The 26215-nt window shown below is 31.5% G+C and overlaps 1 protein-coding gene across 1 annotated transcript; it reads left to right on the forward strand.

Moving 5' to 3' along the window:
- Positions 1–886: 886 nt before the first annotated feature.
- On the forward strand, positions 887–25182 carry LOC139486320 (fibroblast growth factor receptor 2-like). The gene is made up of 6 exons (XM_071271184.1): positions 887–952; positions 7993–8128; positions 11660–11856; positions 12329–12492; positions 15969–16081; positions 20139–25182. Exons 1-6 carry the CDS (start codon positions 902–904, stop codon positions 20333–20335), a joined length of 858 nt encoding a protein of 285 aa, XP_071127285.1. The 5' UTR covers positions 887–901; the 3' UTR covers positions 20336–25182.
- The last annotated feature ends 1033 nt before the right edge of the window (positions 25183–26215 follow it).

A 26215-nucleotide genomic window follows, 5' to 3' on the forward strand; every position in this document is an offset into this window, starting at 1 on the left:
CTTTTGTCATCCTACTTACACCTGAAATATACTTTTGTTAATTGTTGCAATGCCAATGGCGTCTTTGCAGGGTTACTCACACTAACAAAGAAATTCACTTATGTTAAATCAGGGTACTCACCATTTGACCATGACCTTAGGATGAAAGACAACAGCCAAAGCACCCTTCCTTTGCTTTTAATTTTTTTCCCCAATAATACATGTACATGTATGATTTTGTATACATTATTGTTCTTCTAAAACTTCATGCAATGAAAATAGCATGAAATATATGCTTTCAAAATGTTGCTAAACATTTCTTTGTTCATATCTCGCAAAAGTGTAATTATCTTCTTTTCATACTGGAACCATTCACATGTGCTTTGATACAATGACCATATTTCTGGCGACTACATGATGTTTGGCTAATTAAAATGATTAAAATCTTTTTGTAAGTGCTGTTATACATAACAAAAAAAGTAGAATAACAGAAATACTGAAATCCAAGAAAAATCCTACAACAACCATGACAACTGACAAAATCTAATCACCAAATTCATCAAGCAACATAATCCAACGTTAACAGTTCTGAATATAAGTTACACAATACTTTACAATTGTTAAGCACTGGTTATGTTTCATGCTATTTAAAATCCTAATAATTATAAACAACCTTGGCTTATGTAGTTAGGATTAATTTCTGCAAGCACTTAGTATAATAAACATACTGCCCTCAATTGATGCAATTCTGGGCTGGCAAACAACTGCATTCAGAAATATTAATTCAACACTTGCAACGTTGTCTTAATGTTAGATTTATTTTTCTTTATTGGATATTGTACCTCAACACTTAAGACAGTATATATATTTACTACATATTTATTTTTGTATTTTTTTTCTTTTCTAGATCAGATAACACAGGATGTTACCACTGTGGTATGACTATCAATTCATGGCATTAGTGAGCCGAAAGGTTTGTAAATATTGTAGCTTTGCCTTTTATTTTTCAACCTTTTATTTTTAATTTTGTGTTAAATGAGGTCTTAATTTCCATTTAAGTTAAATATTTCTTTACAATTATGGAAACAATGCTGAATTTTCTGTTTCCATTCTCTAACTGAAGTTTGCATCAACCAAATAATATAAAAAATGTATACACAATGCTTATTCACACAAATTTTTAATGAAGCATGAATTTGGGTACATTCACTTTTAACGTTATGGGTTTATATGTCCGTTTGATACAACCGCAAAAATAATTAAAAAAAATTTAGTTGATATTGTTATACGTTGTTGTCATCTGCCTTGTTGAGCGTCATCCAAGACCAATGATTTCGGGATAATAACTTTAGTATTTATAAGTAAATAGAAATCTATGACCACAAAAGGAAGATTGGGATTGATTTTTAGAGTTTTGGTTCCAACAGTTTAGGAATGAGGGGCCAAAAGGGTCCAAAATTAAACTTTGTTTGATTTCATCAAAAATTGAATTATTGGGGTTCTTTGATATGCCGATTCTAATCGTTTATTTAGATTTGTGATGTCTGGGCCCCTTTATCAAATTGGTCCACATTGAGTTCTAGAGGTTCCAAAATTGAACTTTCTTTGATTTCATCAAAAATTGAATTGTTGGGGTTCTTTTTAAAATATGCTGAATCAAATCATGTATTTAGATTTTGTATATTGGACCATAGCAGGTAAATGTCCAATTTAATTTTTTTAAGTTCTAACACAACATTCATTGTGTGTCAACTAGCTATGTAGGCCAAAAATTAATTATTGTTTGTTTCCCTTTCCACGACTAACCCTGTAAAATCACTGCAACACGAAAATTTTTATTGGCCATTCTTGTCCAAATTTTTTTTTTCTATGTTGGTTTTTTTTTATACCTTTCTGATGCTGCAGTCATCAAACGTTTTAAATCAAAGCTTTTTTGCTTTGAAGCTTCTATATGATTTGGAATCAAGGAAAACAAACATAATGCCTTGCCACATGATTTGTGTTGTGTGCAAGGGTGATCTTAAATCTGAAGCATCTTTCAACCCACTGAGTGCACCTTGATTGGATTTGTCTTTAACCTCTGTTCCTGTTTAAAGGATAAAATCTTTTGAGTAAAAATAGTCTGAGACGTCTGAACAGGTTGAGCACAAGTCAGGAAATATATTTCCTGCTTTCAGAGAACGTCCCTGATTTCTGGTGTAAAAAAAAAGTTTAAATGTGATTTCATTTTTATGCCCCACCTACGATTGCCCCACCTACGATAGTAGAGAGGCATTATGTTTTCTGGTCTGTGCCTCCGTTCGTTCATTCGTTAGTTCGTCCATCTGTGTGTCCGTTCGCTTCAGGTTTAAGTTTTTGGTCAAGGTAGTTTTTGAAGAATTTGAAGTCCATTCAGCTTAGTACACATGTTCCCCATGATATGATCTTTCTAATTTTAATGCCAAATTATAGTTTTGACCCAAGTTTCATGGTCCACTGAACATAGAAAATGATAGAGCAAAGTTCAGGTTAAAGTTTTTGATCAAGGTAGTTTTTTAACTTTAACTTTCTTAAACTATCCTGGGTTTGTACCAAACTTGGACAGAAGCTTGTTTATGATCATAAGATAGTATCCAGAACTTAATTTTGTAAAAAATTAAATTCATTTTTTCGGTATTTTTCGGGCGTCAATCAAATGTTGTCCGTGCATTAACTCATGAACCGTTCAACCAAAGCTTTTAAAATTTTAATATGTTGTTACTGACAACTAAATGAAGGTCAAGTTCAATAATGGCGATTTTGACTTTTAGGAGTTATGGTTCTTGAAAGATTGAAAAATGGTTTTTCCAGTCGTGTCCGTGCATTTACGCATGAACTGTTCTACCAAAGCTTCCCAAATTTTAATATGTTGTTACTGATGACAAAATGGAGGTCAAGTTCAATAATGACGATTTTGACTTTTACCGTTCAGGAGTTATAAAGACTGAAAAAATGGAGTTTCCAGTCGTGTCCGTGTATTTACACATGAACTGTTCTACCAAAGCTTCCCAAATTTTAATATGTTGTTACTGATGACAAAATGGAGGTCAAGTTCAAAATGACGATTTTGACTTTTACCGTTCAGGAGTTATGGTTCTTGAAAGATTGAAAAATGGTGTTTCCAGTCATGTCCGTGCATTTTCTCATGAACCATTCAACCAAAGCTTTTGAAATTTTTATATGTTGTTACTGATGACAAAATAGAGGTCAAATTCAACATGTTCAATAATGACGATTTTGACTTTTACCGTTCAGGAGTTATGGTTCTTGAAAGATCGTAAAATGGCGTTTCCATTCACTTTATTGCATTTACTCATGAACCATTCAATCTAAGCTTTTCTAATTTTAATATGTTGATACTGATGACAAAATGGAGGTCAAATTTGATATTGACGATTTTCCCTTTCACCATTCATCAGTAATGGTTCTTGTGATATTGCTAGGACACAAATAAATGTTAATAAATCCGGTTTGCTGTCGTTGTGACAGCCTCTTGTTTTCCTTTTTTTGTTCAGCCTGCGATTTACAGCAAAAGTAGGTGAGACACTGGGTTCCGCGGAACCCTTACGAATTTTTTCATTACAAATTTTATTCATCACACTATTAGTTATTGCTTTATGATATGGTACAAAAATCAACTAAAAAAATCAATTTTGTTTGCCCCCAGGTGACTTTTAATATGTTTATAGCATTGAAAAAGCTCCAAATTATCTCCCTTTGATGCAAAAATACATTTTTTTGGCATTAAAGTTGAAATATCTTTTTTAAATCATCGATGACCTATATTTTTTATTATTGTTTTCAAAAAGCTGTACATAAACTAAATACTTGTAAAATTTAAGCGATTTCTGTAATTTAGTTCTTTTTTTATTTCGATATTACCTCTTTTTCTCCTATTAGTTCAACAGTAAATAAGGACATTAACAAAAAATTATGCTTCTTTCAGAGGCAGATTGTTAGCGTAAATGAACGGTGACCCAATTTTTTTATTTCATTTTTAGCTCACCTGGCCTAAAAGGCCATGTGAGCTTTTCTCATCACTTGGCGTCCATCGTCGTCGTCTCTAGTCGTTACCAATTTTTCAAACATCTTCTCCTCTGAAACTACTGAATAGATTTGGATGAAACTTAGCATGATAGTTCCTTAGATTATCCTGCACAAAGTGTGTGCTTCGATTTTTGATCCGTCAAAAAACATGGCCGCCCTTACTTTAAATAGAACATAGGGGTCAAATGCAGTTTTTGGCTTATATCTCAAAAACAAAAGCATTTAGAGCAAATCTGACATGGGGGTAAAAATGTTCATTAGGTCAAGATCTATCAGCCCTGAAATTTTCAGACGAATCAAACAATCAAACAAACCATTGTTGGGTTGCTGCCACTTAATTGGTAATTTTAAGGAAATTTTGCAGTTTTTGGTCATTATCTTGAATATCATTATAGATAAAGATAAACTGTAAACAGCAAAAATGATCAGCAAAGTAAGATCTACAAATAAGTTAAAAATGACCAAAATTGTCAATTGACCCCTTAAGGGGTTATTGTCCTTTAATGACAATTTTTTCACAATTTGTTCATCATATTTGCTAACTTTAAAAAATCTTCTCCTCTAAAACTACTCAACCAAATTCAACCAAACTTCAACTGAATGATCAGTAGGGTGTATAAAATAAAGTTTGTGTTTTATTTTCTATTTTGTCTAAAAACATGGCCGTCATGGCTAAAAATAGAACACAGGGTAAAATGCAGTTTTTGGCTTATATCTAAAAAACTCCAGCATTTAGAGCAAATAAGACTAGAAGTTAAAATATTTATTAGGTCAAGGTCTACCTGTCCTGAAATTTTCAATTTGCAATTTGCAAAATAAATAATTTCTTGTGCTACTTCCAAAAAATAGAAAATATTCTGACTAGAAAAAAAACCATGTCCCCCTACAAGTTAAATGGTCCATGCCTAACTGTTATTAATGAAATCATTTAACTGTTTTGCTGTTATTGGAGCCCCTTGCCCCTTCTCAGCAGTGGAATAAATCCAAATCATGAATGAAGAAATTCGAAAGAATAACAATTTAATAATGTAACAATAACAATTTTATTGTTAAAATTCTTTTATTGTAACTATAATGTAATAAAAATAACGTCCTGCCGCTCTTCTTGTATGCATATTATATTAGAAGGAAACATGTAAACATGGTAGAACTTGTATTTCTAATATTGAAGAATTGTTAGCTGTACATGTTTGCCTGGCATGGTTCAATATGTTCAATAAGGCATTGTTTACCAGGTGAGCGATTCAGGCTCTTGAGAGCCTCTTGTTCTATTAAGTATATGATAAAGTTCATTTATCATGTTTATAGAAAAATATAAAGAAATCATATATTAGAAAGAAAAAAAAGATTTATACTGGAGAGCCCCCTTAATATAAACATATTTTATTTGTAATCATCAAAGGGAATGAGACACAAGCTAAGACTTATGATGTCTTCTTTGGTATCTTTTCTTGTCTACATGAAATTTTATTTTGCTGTTATCACAGTCCAGGCAATTACTGAAAACTGTAATATTACTTTTTTATATAATATTACAAGTAAAAGTAATATTACAAAAAATAGTAATATAATTCTTATATTACTAAAACCTGTAATATTGTTATATTACTGAAATGTGTAATATAGTCTCCATATTACATAAAACAGTAATATTACTAGAAAATGCCTATATTACATAGAACTGTAACATAAGGCTAAAAATCACTAGGTTTTCATACTTTAATTACTATAATAATTTAGACATATGATGATAATAAATCAATTATTAAACAATTCCAAATAATAATAATAATCCAATTAAAGTACATAGTATCAATTCAAAATAAAAAATCCAAAGTAAAACTATTTTCTCCTTACAATGTAAAATATGAAATAAATGCCAAATTTACTAAATCATAAAATGAACTTAATCTCAAAATCAAAATATAAAAGTCTTAAAAGTATTTTCTAAAATTAAATTATGATTCAGAGATAAATTTTGTCTCAACACTGCACAGTCAACTAGTAGACTGGTAAAACAATCTTTTAGGTCTAGTATAATGACATGAGCATGACGAGTAGTGTGAGGTTACGCTTCCAGAACACTGACTGCTATCTTAAAATATTCTCAAAAATAAAAGGGGAGTCAAAAAATACATTTTTGTCCAAACACTACAAAGTCAACTGGAAGACTGATCGTCAGTCCTACAGGTCCAGTATAATAGACTTTAGCAGTGCAAGTTTGTGTTTCCGAAGGGTGACTGCTCTTTCAAAATTTTGCAACGATATTTATACTAAAACACAAAATAACTCAATTTATCCTGACATGTTAATATTACTCTCATTAGCAAAAATAGACTTTAATTAACAACGCCTAATCATATAATGTTTTGATAAAATCTGTGGATGCTAATTGTCGAGCCTGCAACTTTTGTTGCAGAAAGCTCGACATAGGGATAGTGATCCGGCGGCGGCGGCGGTGTTAGCTAACTTCTTAAAAGCTTTATATTTTAGAAGGTGGAAGATCTGGATGCTTCATACTTTGTATATAGATGCCTCATGTTACGAAGTTTCTGTCAGTCACATGTCCAATGTCCTTGACCTCATTTTCATGGTTCAGTGACCACTTGAAAAAAAAGTTCAGATTTTTTGTAATGTTGAATTCTCTCTTATTATAAGTAATAGGATAACTATATTTGATATGTGCGTACCTTGAAAGGTCCTCATGTCTGTCAGACAGTTTTCACTTGACCTCGACCTCATTTCATGGATCAGTGAACAAGGTTAAGTTTTGGTGGTCAAGTCCATATCTCAGATACTACAAGCAATATGGCTAGTATATTCGGTGTATGGAAGGACTGTAAGGTGTACATGTCCAACTGGCAGGTGTCATCTGAACTTGACCTCATTTTCATGGTTCAGTGGTAAGTTATATTAATCTGAAGATCTGTTTACTTTTTTGTGATGATTCTTTATCTTATTTTAGAGTGATCATGTTTATTAAAAATACATGTTGTGCCGTATCTCAGAAACTATTTATGATTATTCCATAAATCTTCACACACTTTTTAGTTATATTAAAACCACAAAAGGAAGATTCAGATTTTTTTTTTGGTGGTGATGGTCCAAACTGTTTAGGAATTACGGGCCAAGACCAGTATTTTTCTATCTATATCTATATAGTCAATCTAGACTTCAAAAAAAGAGTGACGAAAGATACCAGAGGAACAGTCAAACTTATAAATCAACTAAAATAAATTGACAACATGCACCTGGCTAAAAATAAAAAAGACAAACAATAGAACACATGACACAACATAGGAAAATAAAGAATAAGCAACACGAATCCCATCAAAAATTGGGGGTCATCTCAGGTGCTCCGGAATGGTAAGCAGATTCTGCTCCACATGTGGCACCCGTCATGTTGCTTATGTAATAACAAGTCCGGTAAATAGTCTAATTTGGTAGGTCACATTCATGAAAGGGAAGGGGATTGTAGTAACAACATAAGGAACATATCCGATATCATTTGTGAAACAGTTATTTCATAACTTCAACTTATTAATACCTCAAGTAGAAGGTTGCATTGGGATTTTCACACCAAAATGTATGTCGCTTGAAAAATGTCTCACTGAGTCATGAAATGTTTACAGATATGGTGTGTCTGAATGATCTTGATGTGAATGTTTCTTTAAATTTAATTTCTTATTGTCTGTTGATAAGTTTATCTTGCTGTTAAAAAGTGTTATACAATAGTATATATACATGTGTATATTTAAAAAACTGACTGCATGACAAATCTCAAGTGACTTAAGAAAATAATGTGATTCTAATTGTCTAGTTTATTGAAATATTTTCTTCTTTTTTCACTTTTTTTATAATTTATTGTCTTAGTTCACTTTTTTGAAAATTTTGCTTTTCAATGTTTTATATACTCATCCTCTAATGCTGTTTTATTTGATATTTTAGCAATCCATGGTGAATTTAAGTCACCCAGAAATACTGACAATAAAGAATGTAGCAAAAGATAATGCTGGATGGTATGGTTGCTTGATTTCTAATCCACTTGGTAGATATTACCAGACTGCCTGGCTAACAGTTTTAGGTAAAGGCTTAGATAAGAATGAGAAATGTTTGTTTTTCACCAAGAAATAATACGTCTTAGAGCAAAATATTCACATAAAAATGATTTAATCGCTTGGAGAATTTAATTATCAATTTTCGATTACATCATTATCAATAAATTTTTTATAGACTGTCATAAAAATAGGAGGTTTGGCATCATGAAAATTGGAAATGTACTGTTTTTTCTAAAAAAATTAATTCTTTTAATGCCGCCACAACTGAAACGTCATATTATTTTACCCCTGTCAGTGTCTCTCTGTATGTCCTTCCCATTATGGGTGTACAGTTATTCCACTTAACTCCTCCTACAGTTTGAATTCTAGGAAGTTTTCACTCTGATGTCTGTTTGTAGTCTTTGTACATGTATTGAAGGTGTGCATGTGGTCAGGGTTTTGATTTTGTTTAATATTTGCTCTTAATCATTTTTTGTAGTAGTTACTTGCATAAGGGGAGCTCGCATACAGATAATTGTCCTACAGTTTTATGCTAGGAAAAAGTAAAAACACAAAAATACTGAACTCCGAGGAAAATTCAAAAAGGAAAATCAAAAATCAAAAGGCAAAATCAAAAGTCCAAGCACATCAAAAGAATGGATAACAACTGTTAGGAAGTGTTCACTTAGTTGGTGGTTTTTTCCATTTTTTGTGCATGGGGTCAGAATTTGATTCTTATTTATATTTGCTCTTTTGGGTGATAATATAATTTACCTTTGTCGTATTTAAGGTAAAGTGTTAGACAGTTATTTTTAAATAAGACTTTGCATCTGCAGGGGCATCATTTGTGTCTGTCAAAGAAATCCAACATTGACTTTGCTATAAAACAGTTTCAGAGTGAAGTGTGGCCAGGGATTTCACTTAGTCTAGTTTGTATTGTGTAATAATTAAATTTTGTATGTCATACATGTGATTCTTCCGATGGGAGTCGAAATCTCTTGTTTTTCAGACCCTCTTCCATCCCTCCCATTAAAATTTGAAATCTACAACTTTTGAAAATGTCAACATCGAAAAAGTTTCAGTAAACATTTTTGTTTACAGAATTAAAACTGACAGGGTAAAACCAGGGATCTCCATGGCCTGTTTAACGATGGAGCCCCGCCATCGTTCAAATGTCTTGGGCCATCGTCAAATGACTCGCGCCATCGTTAAATTGTCTTGCGCCATCGTTAAATTGTCTTCCGCCATCGTTCAAAACTTCATCGTTTTTTGTAGCCCGACGCCATTTTTTTATCAATTATAATCAAATGTATGTAATTGCATAACCCTTAGGCTTTTTATGTTATAATCCAATACAGTTCTAACGCCTGAGGGATATCCGGATTAAGATCGCTAATTACTTGTACCTGAGCTTGTACAGGTAGATCAACAAACCAGACAGGAGAATACTATCTGAGGATAGACGATCCATTTGTCGAAGTAATCAACTAAGTTTCAGCAAATGATTATGATCATTTAGATTAAATAAATAAATTAATAAATTAATCCAGTTACAAAGAAAACAGTTTAACAAGTCGAACACGTGCTTTATTTTGACTTACGCAATCAGCATCCCCCTTTTTAAAGAAGTACAAAATAAGACGCAAAACAGTAAATATTATTTCATCGCAAATAACTCGAGTACTGCTGTAACGATAATTTAGAATTACTTTAAAAGTTTAAAAGTAAAAACTTAAATATTTCCTGTAAAGAAATATCGTATCTAAATTCCGAATTCATTTCGTATATTACAATCAAATTGATACATCCGCGTTTCCGGTTTCTATTCTCAGACTCGAAAGATGCATGTTGCACAGCATCAATTTTTCCAGATAAAGTCATTAAAAACCTTTTCATTTGTCAACGTTTGCTTTACAAATCTCTTTAACCTTTTACATAACCCGTACGAATTGTTTTGTTGTTGCTGCAAATCAGCCATACCGGTAATGGGCTCTGAATTTGACAGTGTCCTCGAAAAATAAGCTCCACATCAGATGATTTTTAACCCCCATAACAATTACCAAAAATAAAAGAAATCTGCATGGGGACCTTCATGACAGCTTTTGGTCATTTTCGACTAAGGGGGGACCATGAAGACTTGGCATTTGAATGGTTAAAAACGGCAATAAATGAAAATATTGATACTTCTAATTCTATAATGAAAATTCAAATAAATATAATTTAAATAAGCAATGAATTAGCATGTTCACCATTCCTTGTATGGAGGGATAAAATACTTCCGATCGCGCTACACTGTACAGCGTAGACAAGGTTTGTAATGGTGAAAGTTCCTCCATGGTTCAATTTTCATCCATGGAGATCCCTGTAAAACTCTTGAGAAACTCGAAATTGATATCGGAAAAGTCTGTAAAAACAGAAGGTCACCATTTCTTTTTCTTGTTTTTGTGTCGTAAGGTAAATAGCTTCGAGTAATCAATGAAGGTGTTTATTATTAGACTATATATACAGCAATAACAAATTATTGGCAATTACCTGGTCATCAACTAGCTAGTTTAAGACACACGTCTGGATGATTAAAAGTGAAATACTGACAATGGATTAAGATGTTAAAAAAAAGACTTTAATTTGATGCTGTTGAAAACATTGAACAGTTATTAGTACTGAGCCTCAAAGACAAATGTCTTAATGAAATCAAATACGATATTTATGGCTTGTTTTCTATCTAAACCAATGGAATACCTAAGTATAAGTATGTTTGTCTTTGAAAATTCTAAATTTTTATAATTTGATGAAATGCAAACTATGTTATCCCATAGACATATAATGTATTATACATGTATGTCTCTGTTATTACCAAATACCCTAGCAGCAAATTAAATTCAACCAATTATCTAGCCATATTTTCTCTGCCTGGAGATCTGTAAATTGTACAAGTCCAGTGCCATTGGGTCAAGATCATGCTTACTACACTTCTTGCCAAGCTGACTATGGTGACCCTAATGACTTTATTAAACATATTGAGACAGCTACCTACCAGAAAGCCACTGCTCAATAGTGTTACCAAAGTTGACATTATGTAGCTTAAGCAGAGATACTTTTTACCAACTATATATGATGGCTGATCACTTTATCTTAACTTTATATATGTAATGAATAAATATTTGAAACCCCCTTATCTTATATTTCTATCAAGTAAAAATGGCTATGCAGGTGCTTAAAGTATAGAACACTTACAAAAAAGGAGAATAAGGAGTTTTAACACCAAAAATAATCATGGCCATCGTTAAAAATGTTGAATTTGATACACACTTTAGAGTAACTTATGTAGTGGGTTATTCAGTGTGCACCACATTTTTTTTAATGATATTATTCCTTCATAGACAGAAAAAAATATTACAATCATTCCTAAAATAAAGACTTTTAACAATTAAAAGTTTGATGAGGAGGAAAAAAGGATTGAATTGGTTATAAATATTGTAGATAAGCCAGCTATTGAGCTGACACATATTTACCATTTCCTTTCAAACATATTATTTCATCTTTTGAAAACTTTTTAATTACAAATACTTTAATTGCAGATGAACAAGCAGAAGCAGTAGACATTAGGTCAGGAGGAACAAACGATAAAGAGCAAATAGTAATCTACATTATCTGTGGTGTCGCATCAGTAGTTGTTCTCTTCCTGTTACTCCTGATATTTATATGTTATAGACGTTACAAGAGGGTTCAGTCCAGCAAATATAGAAATGTCAAGAGAGTAATTGTCATGACACAGGCTAGTTTCAATATTCAAACATATTTTATTACTGATAAGTTCAAATACAAGTGCACAAAAAAGAATATGTTTGACTTATTCGGTTATAATTAGGAAATGAAGTTTTATGAGGAAGTTGTCTTTATATGGTGTAAAAGTTACATAGTAAGTCTTAAGAAAGGAAGATTATTGAGATTCATTAAATGTTCATCAGTAATGTTTAGATTATGAAAATAGAGATATTCAATCTAGACAGAATCTAATTTAGTTTTAAGGAAGTTTTTGTCAATTTTAGATTTGAATATTTATAACAGCTTTGCATCTGGACTTGCTTCCTTTATTATTAGCGATAGTCTGTGTGCTCTTCAAACTTTTATGATGTTTATTTCTATTACAAAATCATGATAATTAAAAAAATGACATGGATCTGCACACAAATTTAAAACAGGTATACATTTTAATTTCATATCAGAATGTTTTGCATCAATTCCAGAATGAGAATTACCATCCATACAAATCTTATGATGGTACACAACCATTTGTTTTACCCACAATCAGAATCGAACCTGGTCCAAGAAGACGCTTGTCATCTGATTTGACCATGATGTCAGAGTATGATCTCCCTCTGGACAAACACTGGGAATTTAGACGGGAACAGTAAGTTAAAGCATAACATTGACCATTCCATGAAAGTTATCATACTGTAAAGACATATATATTGACTCATGACAACATTTTAACTTATATCTGTCGACCCACAAATAGCATTGCTCACTGTTTCTGACATCCAGATTGTTTCTTTGGTTAAAAGCTGTATAATGACCTGATATTTGATTGGTTGTATCAATTTTCAGATGAATTCAATAGATATTGTAACCACTGTAGTATGAAATATAACAAGAAGTTTTTCCAAAAACTCTTTTTTTCCAAGGTTTAACATTTTCTCATATATATACTGGAATCATTAGGGCTCAACAATAACACTTGTCTGATTGTCTTGTACTAGAGGATAAAAAGGTCAGACAAGTAAAAGCTATATCAATATTAATTTAATTTAACAGGTTTATATGCTCTTATAATATACTAGATTATGGAGTGTGTGTCCGAGCGAGAATATTTAGTCAGACGTCAGTCGCTACCCTGATATACCCTATCTTTTTTGGGTAATTAATACAGATAGCGTTTGACATCTTTAGCTGAACAGATTTATCATTTTTTCATAACTTAATTCATTGTATGCTGGTTCATATTCTGGACACCAGTCTTTGCTCCTTTCTAATATAATTCACAAACAAAAAACAAATAGGAAGCTTAGAAATGGAAAAATATTAAATACTTAACTCGTTCAAAGGGTAATTACACGTCTCAATCTTCAAAATCGCCTATCTAAAAATACTACCATCGCTAACATTTTTAAAAATAAAAATCGTGGTTACCCTTCTATCGATAAGTGTCATGCCGAAAAATGAGTAACATGTCCCTGTCTTTCCACCAACAATACGGTAAGGTCCACACTTAATGGTCGCTCATTTTCTTTAAAATTTGAAACTGATATAACTTGAAAAACAAACAGTCTTATTTATTTACTCACATGAAACAAACCAGGATGCGGTATTCAGTACATAGGTTAAACTGGTCGATATTTATCTAAACGCACTCAAGAAAATAACCCAATAAATTCAAAAGTATCATTTATCAACACCTTAAGAAGCACAGTCATCCTATCAAATATTTAGCAGTTCAACCTTTGGAAGAAGTAAATAAGCAGCCTGGTGAATCTCATTCAAAGTTTGTACAATCACGGAAAATAATTGAATTAAATTAGATTAAAAAATATCAAGAACCGATACTGTTAACATTTTGGATATTGTTTCTAAAACTGTTCGAAAAAAAACATTCTCATGGTCGTAGAAAAAATCACAATCAAAGAAAATTTCGGACCAATCACACCAATATTTCGGACCTAATTTCTATTTCAAAAAACAACGGAAGACATTATCTGTTAACAAAGCTCTGTTCATTACCGATTAATAAGTTAAATAAAATTTTAGAGGATTGCAACACAATTTCATATAGCAGTCCTAAGTACGAAATTGTTCAAATTATAATGGCATATTGTTATTCTAAACTGTTTCCTAAAATTGATCGTCCTGAAGATCATAAAAAACATTTTTATTAAAATAAAGTATGTCAATAAAGGCTTTGATTTTATAAATATTGCTGGTATTTTTAACAACCATTCTGTTAAAGAACAAATTCCTTGATATTTTGATAATACTGAGCTCCCTCTTATTTGTTATATTTACAAGAAATCTACCTGGAAATTTGTGTTAAATTATAGCCAATTGTGTAAAGATTTTAATATCAGTGAAAATACACCTACTTCATGTAATTGCAGTAATTCCAAATACATTTATGGACCAATTTTCCATGTTATAACAGGAGATCTTAACATATTTCAAGACGGAGAGTTAAATTCATTCCTCAGTAAAGGACCTAATTATCTTCCCCAGTCAATTATAAATTGGAATGAGTGTCGTAATATCATCCATGACTCACTCTACTTACTGTATGAAATGGATAAAACTGGAAAAAGCTGACAAAAAATTCGACTTTAAAATAAAAACAAGATACAAATCCAATGAATTTACATTGACATGCCTATCAGACGGTGCCTCATATGCAAGTCTGATTTGACTTAACATTGTTAAAAAGTAGATCCTAAGTTCTGTGACATGACTAGTTTCAGTTTTTCTTGACTCATAATTTTTGAAAAATATTTCAAAAGATATAAAACCAACTTCTGTTCTATTGTTTTAAATTTCTTTTGTTCCTTGAATCAACTTATAATGCAAAGTCTTCCTGGACAAGTTGAAAAAAATATTATTGTAGAGGTCTGATCATGCAATACAATGTGAGAAACTTGATTTTCTGGTAATTTTTTAAAAGAGCAAATATAACATTCTCACATTACCTAGATAAAAAAAAACATGTGTCTCGTACAAAATTGTTCAAAAACACTGAAAATTGTAAATCATTAGTAATAAATGGTTTAACCCATTAAAACATTTAATCCATCACTGCAAATGTTTGCACCTGTCCTAAGTCAGGAATCTGATGTACAGTAGTTGTAGTTTGTTTATATAATTTACATGTGTTTCTCGTTTCTTGTTTTTAGCTCACCTGGCCCGAAGGTCCAAGTGAGCTTTTCTCATCACTTGGCGTCCGTCATCCATCGTCGTTAACTTTTATAAAAATCTTCTCCTCTGAAACTACTGGGCCAAATTTAACCAAACATGGCCAAAACATTATTAGGGTATCTAGTTTAAAAATTGTGTCCAGTGACCCGGCCAAACAACCAAGATGGCCGCCAGGGCTAAATATAGAACATAGGGGTAAAATGCAGCTTTTGGCTTATAACTCAAAAACCAAAGCATTTAGAACAAATCTGACATAAAGTGAAATTGTTTATCAGGTCAAGATCTATCTGCCCTAAAAATTTTAGATGAATCGGACAACCTTTTGTTGGGTTGCTACCCCTGAATTTTGCTGTTTTTGGTTATTATCTTGAATATTATCATGATTATAATAGATAGAGATAAACTAAACAGCAATAATGTTCAGCAAAGTAAGTTTTACAAATAAGTCAACATAACCGAAATGGTCAGTTGACCCCTTTAGGAGTTATTGCCCTTTATAGTCAATATTTAACCATTTTTCATAAATCTTAGTTATCACCAAAACACAATTTTGTCATGTCCTTGAATATTCACATAGACAAAAGTGAGCGACACAGGCTCTTTAGAGCCTCTGGTTTTATATAGATTAGAACGTTGGTTTTCCCGTTTGAATGGTTTTACTCTGACTAGTAATTTTGGGGCCCTTTATAGCTTGTTGTTCAGTGTGAGCCAAGGCTCTGTGTTAAGGCCGTACATTGACATATAATGGTTTACTTTTATAAATTGTCATTTGGATGAAGAGTTGTCTCATTGGCACTCATACCATATCTTCTTATATCTAAGAAAATGTGTACAACTATTAGAATTTTATTTAGTTATATATATATGGTTACATCAATCAGTATCTCAATATCTAAATGAATATGAGATGAAATAATTTATTTATTGTTATAGGTTATCACTTGGTGAACCTCTTGGGGAAGGAGCATTTGGTAAAGTTTTTAAAGCAGAAACTGTTGGTTTAAATAAAGCTCCAACAACTGCCATAGCAGTCAAGATGTTGAAGGGTAAAATTTACTTATATATTTTAGATCAAAAATCAAATAGTATTAATGAAAACTGGATTTATGCTAAGGTTTTCTTTTTTTATTAGACAAGCATAAAATTTTGGGAAATAAGAATTGAATTTTTTCCATCTTTTTTATCTTTATTGAAAAATTTGCATTGTTATGGCCCTGCAACGAATATGGCCCGCAACAAAGATGTCGGTGCCATATAGTTTTACCCATGTCCGTAATTCTGTCATTCCGTAATTCTGTCATTCCGTCATTCCATCATTCTGTCATTCCCTAATTCCACAACTAGGAATTGTTAAGTTTCAGTTTTGTTCTGCTTGGCTCATTTTTGCTATAATTATGGGCTTTGAACTTTGATAATTTTTTGAAAATCACAGTTAAAAGGATGAATTGTTTGAGTATAAAGGACAAGATTATAAATATCCAATTAATGTTCTGATTCAAACAATAAAATAATTACAAATCAATTAATGTCATTAGTGCTGTAATGAATTGTTAAAATCTCAATACTTTTATTTTTTGTTTGATGATTCTAGCTGTTAATCTGGATTATCCCACCTCAATCAACAGGCCTTGAAGTAATAAATATTTGAGTCAGTTTTTTGTACTTAAACAAATAAAAACCAATCAAAATGCTGGATTTTATGTTTTGAGCAAGATTTTTGTGCTCCGAGCACTGAGCAAAGTTTTATGACTTCAACCCCAGGTCTAATGAATGTCAAAACAAATCAGTGACAGGTTGACCTTGTTCCTAATTAAATTTGTTCAGGTTACAATTATGTGATAATCATGTTTTCAATCATAATTTCTTGAAAGGTTTTAAACAGTTGTTTAAAAGTTGAAAAGTTACAAAGTAAAAACGTATTTATAAAAATAAACTTCTCATAGAATAAATCATCACTTTACAATATTATGTCACATGACTGACCAACATGACTTGTGATCACCTGATATATTATATGGTTTATCTTTTCAAAATGAGTGTTGTTTATTCAATTTTCATACACTTTTCTTCAACTCTTTATGATGAACACATACAAAACAATAAGGTATGACAACAAGGAACACAACTCTAGGCTGATTTAACCAATAACAAAAGCTTTATTGTGTCTTCAATATTAAGACAATTGGCAAATTTCCGGATTGCAAAACATATTGACAAATTTACACGAAAAACGTAACAACAAAGATATAAAATGTATTTTATTTGAATAAAACATGACAAATCAAGAATATTAATATTATAACACATAAAAAACAATCAAGGTTTGAGCAAAAAAAATCCTTACTTTTCACTTCAATTGGAAATTTCTTGGTCCAATTTTGGACCTGAAAAAAAACTAAGAAAATATTTGTAGTCATGTATAACACACAGGGTAATGAGGGTATAAATGTAAATGTGTTCGTTATACATACCAAAAGACAGTACATAAACATGGATAGTTTGTAGGATCGATTAAAGCCCATTTTAATGTCCCATTTATTATGCCCCATTTTGGTGCATTATGTTTTCTGTTCTGTGCGTCCATTCATTCGTTCTTTTGTCTGTCCATTTGTTCATCTGTCCATCCATTGGTTCGTTCTTCTGTCCGTTTGTCTTTGATGAAGTTGAAGTCCAATCAACTTGAAACTTAGGGCTGATGTTTTCTATTTTATAATCTTTGTAATTTTTATGCCAAACTAGAAATTTTCCCCCATTTTCAAGGTCCACTGAACATAGAAAATGATAGTGTGGATGGGCTATTCATGTACTGGGGACACATTCTTGTTAGCTATAACCATTTGAGCTTATGTTATCACTAATGACTTGGCGTCCATCATCATCTGTTGTTAACTATTTCAAAAAACCTTCTCTGAAACTACTGGGCCAAAGATTTCAAACTTTAACAAAAAAAAATTTCCTTAATTATCTGGTATCTTGCTTATAAATTGTATCCGAAGTTTTGATCCATCGACAAACATGGCTGCCATTGTTGGGTTCCTGCCACTAAATTGGTTATTTTAAGGATTTTTTTTAGTTTTTGTATGAAATTAATTAAAGATAAAGATAAACTGTAAACAGCAAAAAATGTTCAGCAAAGTAACATCTTCAAAAATGTTTTTTATCACAAAAATTGTCAATTGACCCGTTACGGAGTTATTGACCTTTAAGGAAAATTACACAAGTTGTTTTATTTTTTTTTTAACTTTATAAATCTTCGCAAATGAATTTAGTATAAATTTGTATTTTATTTCCTTGTACTTCAAGAAACAAAGACACTATGGTTAAAATGGAACAAATGGGTAAAATGCATTTATTTGCTTTTAATGAAAATATGACAGATACAATGAACATTGTATTGGCATTTGTAAGCCTCTTATTATTAAATATAAATTGAAAAGCAAAAACAGTCATTGATGAAAGATTTAAGCAAAAAAACAAACTTGTGAGCAATGCAAGCTCTGCTTGTTCTATTGGGGATCCAAGGCAGTGGCGTAGCCAGGGTTGAAATGATGTGGATGTTTTGCCGAGTCGAGCGAGCCGAAAAATGTTTTGGACCTTTTTGTGCAGAAAATATTTTTTATTTAAGCACATGTACTCCCCCAGAATCCGACACTAGTTAGATTTTTGTTTAAATTCAAAATACCCACCAATTCATATATTTATATTTTTAACCAAATTTTATTGTTTTCTTGAAACTACCATCATTCAATTCATAAATATTTGATGTAAAGTTTCCCCCCCAATCTTCTATTTGACATATCAAAAACCGTTTAAACGGACTCCATTACAGCAGCACTTCTGTATAATTTAGGAACTTCTGAGTATAGGAACTGAAGTGACTTCTCTTTCCAGGAATTTGAGTCTACAACCTTGGATTTTTTATTACTGAGCTAAACGCATGCAGGAGACATAAAAATACCGGGCGTCCGATCGTCCGGTATTTTTAGCACTCTCATGTGTACAATTCATGTCAGATTAAGTGAAACTCATATCATAAGCAATGTCTTTGACAATTTTGAAAATAATTCGTAATCAAATATTTTTAACTAGTAATGTCCCTTTGAAATATAAATTGTAATGGAAATCCCATTTCATTTGCTGTGAAGCTTTTATTTCTTTTTAGATATTAAAAATAAAAAAGAAAAAGAAATAAAAGTTTTTTTTAGTTATTCCCTTGTTCCTTGGCCTTTGATAGATAAAATATGACATGTAATGTGCATGGCGGGGAATATTGGATCTTTGTTCTTTACTGAATAAAAATAAAATTAGTATTTGAACCTAAATAGAAACGGGAATTCATAAGCCTAGGACTTATCACGATCTATTACAAATTGATTTGTTTTATCACGTCGTTTACAATGTCGCAAGAAACGATATCAGGATATGGTGTTTTAGTTGTTAGTTACTATAGTCAAATGAGAAGCCATCCCTCCACTAGGTTCAATTTCAGATGAAACATATCCACGGGTCTGCGTATCAGTCCTCTCCACTTGCCTTAGCTGATGACATAGACTATTTATACGAAGAAAAGTTAACTTGAAACACTATTCTGCGATTCATGTATCAAACTAAATTATCCTAAATGAAAGACCAGGCATACTGCTTCGAAAATGACTGGATGTTATCCTCATATCCTCAGCCTTGTTACATTTTGATACTTCCGAGTTAAACTGCTGTTTTTTTTATTTTTGTTTTGTCAAAATGATGTGGATGCTTGAGCATCTGAGCATACATGCAAGCTATGCCACTGCAAGGGGAGGGTTCCTGATCAATGTTTTTGAATGGGGACATATAGTCCTGGGTTGGGACAAATTACTTTTGATTCATTAACATTAGTTTGATACCAATTTTCGTGGGTACAGGTGAACATTGAATTCAAATGTTCATTGAATAACATATTTTGAATAGGCTTTGAATACAGAGATTGGAAAAATTACAAAATCAAATATCCACGATTATGCAAGTTTTAAGCAATCCATGAAAATGAATGAATCCACAGTATTCTTTGAATGTGACCAATGGTTTTATCCATTAATAATTGTCAATATTATTTAAATATTTTAGAGGATGCAACCGATAGAGAATTGACAGATTTAATGCAAGAAATGGAAGTGATGAAATTAATAGGATGCCATGAAAATATTATTAATTTCCTGGGATGTTGTACACAAAATGGTAAGTGGTGTACTTTAAGGGTTAAAAACGATCTTGGTCCAATGGGCAGCACTTGTTGTCTGTCGTCCATATTAAATGTCCGTTAACTTTTAAAAAATCTTCTCCTCGAAATTACACAGGACCCATGCTCTGAGAAAACCATCAACTGCCCCCTGTCTGATTTGCTCCAAATGGTTTAGTTTCAGAGATATATACAAAAATCTGCATTTTACCCCTATGTTCCATTTTTATTCATGTGGGCCATGAGGGTTGGAAGGTGGGGTCATCTGATACATTTTTTAAAGAAAAAACATATTAATTATTATGGTCAAGTATGGTTAAATGTGTCTCAGTAGTTTCATAGAAAGAAGATTACCCACACATGTCAGATTTGCTCTAGGTGTAATACCACCATTGATTTTTCCCTATTAAAATTGAAAAAGGAAATGGGGAATGTGTCAAAGCGACAACAACTCGACCATAGTCTTTGTTAAATTTGCACTTTTAGAAAAAATGTGCAGAATTTATCTTTGTTACAAATAAAGATATACTTGGCATGAGTAAAGTTTTATCCTGTCCAGTACTATAGAAAAAATTTAACATAACATTTGATTGCATACAAGAAAATAACCATCACTGGAACTTAACCAATCAAAGGAGTAGGAGCAATAAGGCCCTTATTCGGCCCAAAAATTACTGTAAATTAAAAAGTTATCATACATATAGTAGATAAGATGCACACAGATATACAGATTACGTGACGTCATTTAAATATATTGGTAGATAAGAATATCAATTGTGGTAAATATAAATAATGTGTGTTGCATGAATTTAATATTTGAAATTTCAATATTTTCACAACCATAAAAGAAATTGTGTTTATTTAAATATTATGGAATCTAACATCTGAACAAGAATTTGTGTATTAATATTCATGTCACGTGATAAGATAGGCACGATAGTAGATAAGGTGCACACAGATATACAGATTATGTGACGTCATTTAAATATATTGGCAGATAAGGTGTACATCGTAGTTACAAAGCGAGTTAAAGTGGCTGTGAATCGAAATATATATATATATTATTGTGGAAATTCCAATACGTCACAAAGCAATATGGCGATTGTTTACATCAATGTTGACAATGAGTTGACAATGAGATGATGTGTTGAAACACGAAAAGGAAAATATCTCTCGAATGTGAATAAACTGCATGCAAACGTAAGTGAATCTATATATCAGATATTTTATTTAGTATAAAAGAATGCAGTATTATTCGATTTTGTTTTGTAAAGAATATCAATTGTGGTAAATGTAAATAATGTGTGTTGCATGAGTTTAATATTTGAAACTTCAATATTTTCACAACCATAAAAGCAATTGTGTTTATTTAAATATTATGGAATTATACATTTGAACAAGAATTTGTGTATTAATATTCATGTCACGTGATCAGATAGGTACATGGTAGATTAGGTCCACACAGATATACAGATTATGTGACGTTATTTATATATATTAGTAGATAAGGTGTACATCGTAGTTACAAAGCGAGTTAAAGTGGCTGTTATTTGAAAATATATATATTGTTGTGGAAATTCCAATACGTCACAAAGCAATATGGCGATTGTTTACATAATAATAATAAAATTCTTTATTTAACGAAGGTAACACATTTAACAATTACATGTTAATCTTCAAAAACTATCAATACAAATAAAAAACGTACAAAAATACATACAATATAAAATACATAATACAGTTAAATAAGCACATATGCATTCAGTAGAAGAAGAAAAAGAAATACATTAGTTTCATGCATCTTTATTCTGTTCAGTTAGAAAATAGTTTGAACAGTTGGTCATAAATGTATCTAAATTATCTATTTCTTTAATATTATTTGGTAAATTATTCCAGGTAATAAGACCAGAATATTTAAATGTTCTTTTCAAAAAATCAGAATTAGGTCTTGGTACTGTGGATTCATTTTTATTCGTGGTATACCAATTTTCGTGGGTTTCGTGGGTCACAGCGAACCACGAATTAAAGAATTCAACGAAGAATTAAAAACCAATTGTTCAGAGAACAATTGAAAGTCTTTCCACACCAGAGAAATTTGGATAAGAAGGTAATTTGTTTATACTGATGCGATAAATGATGGTTTAATTATCTTTTTGAGTGATATAAGGGAGATAATATGCTACTTCCGGTGAAATGAATGTCACTTTCGGTCTCATATGATAGCTTCTTTCACACTGATTCTAAAAATATATAGTTTCTATATACTTTTGTATGTAGAATGGGAGATAATTGGCCACTTCCGGTTTGTTGGAAGTCATTTTTAGTCTTTAGTAATCTGTTTATGTATCTATATGACAAATTATATGGATTTTGAGTACTTTTATGTGAAAAAAATTGCAAAAAAAGCTACTTCCGATTTTCTAAAGGTCACTTCCGGTAGCCATTTTTCAAGGTCATTTGTCACTTAACCTTTTGTATAAGGTCAAATGTCTTTATAATGAACTTAATTGAAGTTGTAATCAAATAACTTTATATCAAGACATTTCAGGGGCAATAACTCCTATAAGATGCCATTTAATTGTATAAGACTAAATGTAGCATATCTTCATTACAAAAAAACTGACATTTTCCACTTGTTTTTTCTCTGTACCTCTCAAAATGTCGGAGAAAATGCAAAAACAAGCAAAAATCACAATTCAGAACTTGACCTTGACCTTTGACCTTGACCTCATTTTCTAAGTTGGGACCTAGAGGACTCAAATAAAAACATTCCAGGGTTATACGGTTAACTGTTTATGAGTTAAACAAACATACCGACAAATTTATTTTGTAAAGGTAGATAACTCCTATAAAATTTCATCGAATCGCTTCGATCCAAATACGCCAAAAATTACTGAGGATGAAACGAACAATTTGTAAAAAGAATTTTGTCGCTATCTTGTTTTGTTACGAAGGAGATGCACACAGAGGGTAAACAGTGAAAAAGGGAGATAACTCTTACATAGATAATGGTTCCGCTCAGCAGTGTGAAATTTAAAAGCGCATTTACTATACGATACTATATGAGAAATATCTAAGCGACATATTGCGAAACAAACATTTTGCGCAAGAACAAAATTTGGCGGAAGAAAAAAATAAAAAAAATAATAATAATCAGAACAAAAACAATAAGTCTTTCCACAGAAAAGTGGAAAGACTTAATAATCCCGAGAACTGTGTATGGAGTTGGATGTTTATTTCCGGTTATGTTATGCAGTTTTAGTATAGTGTTGACTAGTGATAAACACTGTAACATAACACGTGATTTTTACTGAAAGAAGATACAAGTATTTTGAATAAATCTATAATAAATACATCGAATATCAGTGATAATTTACTTTTAAAATTGATTAAAACTGTTCATGGAAAATAACTGCAAGTTGTTAATTACCGTGTCATAGTTTGGTTTACCAGTGATTAAAATCAATAGGATTAAGTACGGGGATATTGCCCGTAGGTAATATTGTTTATGACAGGAACATTTATTTTCACACCTTATACTTATATCACTGTTTATTCTATCGTGATTAGGGAAATTAGCTTTCAATCATAAAGTTTTGAATGCCTTATAGAATTCAGACAAGAATTTATAAATTGTAAAACAAACAAATAATTAGTTAGTGTTTCCTACAGGTGGTTTTGGCGTGTAATGGCGCCCTGCCGCGATTTCTCGAAGCCCTGCCCTTTTTGGGAAAAAAAATTTGCGCCCTGCCCTAATTTTGTCGAAATTCCTGACGCCATGCCTTTATCGTCGTAATTAACAACTGGTACTGAAAGACATATTTTATGAATACCGCTCGAGTTATTTCCCTTCAAAACAAAAGTTCACTAGGTCGCCATTTTGTAATCGATTTCGTAATCAGCTGATTAGCAAACTGCAATAGATTGAATAGTGAATACAGATACTAATCACGGGTCCTGATTGTATCCCCCAAGTCCCAGAAACATCGTTTTGCCTAGAAGATTAATGAAAAAACATCGATGTGATGCTTAGATAATTTTTTTTTACAGCTGATAGATTTCTAATTTACATAATTTACATTGTTTGCATGGTTGAACAAGCCAATGAACGGCGATCTGACATGAGACATTTGTCAAATTGAAAAGTAAAAATTCTTTGCAAACTATTTTTTAAATACAAATGCTTGACTGTACCTTAAATGAAATGAATAAAAATCCAAACTAAATTATTAAAAGCAGAATAATCCAGAAAATAAATGGATTCCTTGATCAAATGTTTTCTTTTGTTTACAAACATGTCACATGATCATTTTAGGCGGGAAAAATACTTGGGGAAAACACCTAAGTAACAGACAACTATGTCTGGCTATTTATAGACATTTAAAATAAACAGCTGATATGGTAGTGCCATGAAAGTAGTAAAACTTGTTGTATCTATATTAATTTAATTTGGAAAAGGGTGTAGAGGGGAAGGGGTTAATTTGTAAAGTTATTTTTTTTTGTAATTTAATAAATTTTGGTTACTAAAAATGACCCTGGATATCAGGGAATGTGTCAACCTGTTTTTAAGGAAAAAAAGGAGGATTTGTCAATGACAATTGATATGACCAAAGCAATATTTTTATATACATGTATATGACATAGTGCTTTCTTGTTTTTAAAGAACTGATTTTGTTTTTAATTGTGTTTATTGTTTTAAATATTTCATATATATATGTTTTACACACTTTTTCTTGTTTAACAATTTGTTTTAATGATTGATTACAGATGTATATGTCCTTTTTATAGTATTAAACTAGTATGTTTTAAATGAATCCATTTTATAGAAATTGCCTGTTTATGTTAAGTAAGTGCCCTAAAATTGTTGTCCATCGCGCTTAATGTGCCCTCTGAGCTAACAATTACCCTGCCCTTTTTAAAAGCTGCAGGAAACACTATTAGTTGTCTCTGCCCATTATTGTAATCGAAGTTATCAATGAACACTTTAACCTAGAATGACCAATTAAGCGAGGATTTTGACAACTCAAAACTTTTTCAATGAATTCCTTCTTTTTTGTTTTGTTTTATTATTGATCGAACCAAGGATGTTATATAATCTCCTAAATCAAAAAGAAATCCACGAATTACGTATCTAATTGTTTTGGTTGTAGTCAGCGATCCACGAATTTACGTATACCACGAAACGTCTTTTTTTCTCTATCCACGAAAATTGATACCCACGAAAATAAATGAATCCACAGTAAATGAAGAAGTGGCATGTTCACGTCCTTAATATATGCATATTTATTTGCCACTTGACTTTAAGAAGCCATCCTTTAACATATTTGGTCGGGTTCTTGTCTCTTTGACATATTCCCCATTTCCATTTTCAATTTTATCATCAACTAAAAAGTAAAACAAGACAAAGAAAATTTGCCTGTCTGTAATTGTAGGAACTTAATTTCACACAGTGGCAATTTTCACAAATAAATTTATATTCTCGCTCTATCATTTACCGAAATTGACGAAATACCTATTTGCTGTGACGATGTTTGATATTATACAAACTAAAGGCATGTAGAACAAAATCAGAAAACTTTTCCAAAGCCCGAAGTTTTTTTATTGTTTTTATTTTTCTTCTTCAAAAGTTTGACAATGGAATTTGATACACAAATCCGAACATTTGAGTTTAATAAAGCATATTACACATAGAGTTTGTTCTAGAACGGGAGCCTGTCGTGAATTTAAAAGTGATGCAAAAGACGTCACACTTCTTCTGATGTCAATCGAAGTAAAACCGTTAAATATTTTAAACTAAACACTGGTGTTGTCACCATAACTAATTATGGTTTATTTCATACAACACAAACGATTTAAAATGGGCCGTGGCATTTTTGAGAAATAACTTTAAGGCCAAAATATTGACCATGTGGCACAGATTTTCTGAATACCATTAAAGTCAATGAGGCTATCAGTTTTTACAAAT

The sequence above is a fragment of the Mytilus edulis genome, chromosome 8 (genome assembly GCF_963676685.1).
Source record: "Mytilus edulis chromosome 8, xbMytEdul2.2, whole genome shotgun sequence".
Classification (NCBI taxonomy): Eukaryota; Metazoa; Mollusca; class Bivalvia; order Mytilida; family Mytilidae; genus Mytilus; species Mytilus edulis.

Coding starts and splice junctions, on each gene's coding strand:
- LOC139486320 (XM_071271184.1), top strand. CDS start 902: ATGTTACCACTGTGGTATGACTATCAATTCATGGCATTAGTGAGCCGA. Junction 953..7,992: donor TGGCATTAGTGAGCCGAAAG/GTTTGTAAATAT, acceptor TTGATATTTTAG/CAATCCATGGTGAATTTAAG. Junction 8,129..11,659: donor TGCCTGGCTAACAGTTTTAG/GTAAAGGCTTAG, acceptor CTTTAATTGCAG/ATGAACAAGCAGAAGCAGTA.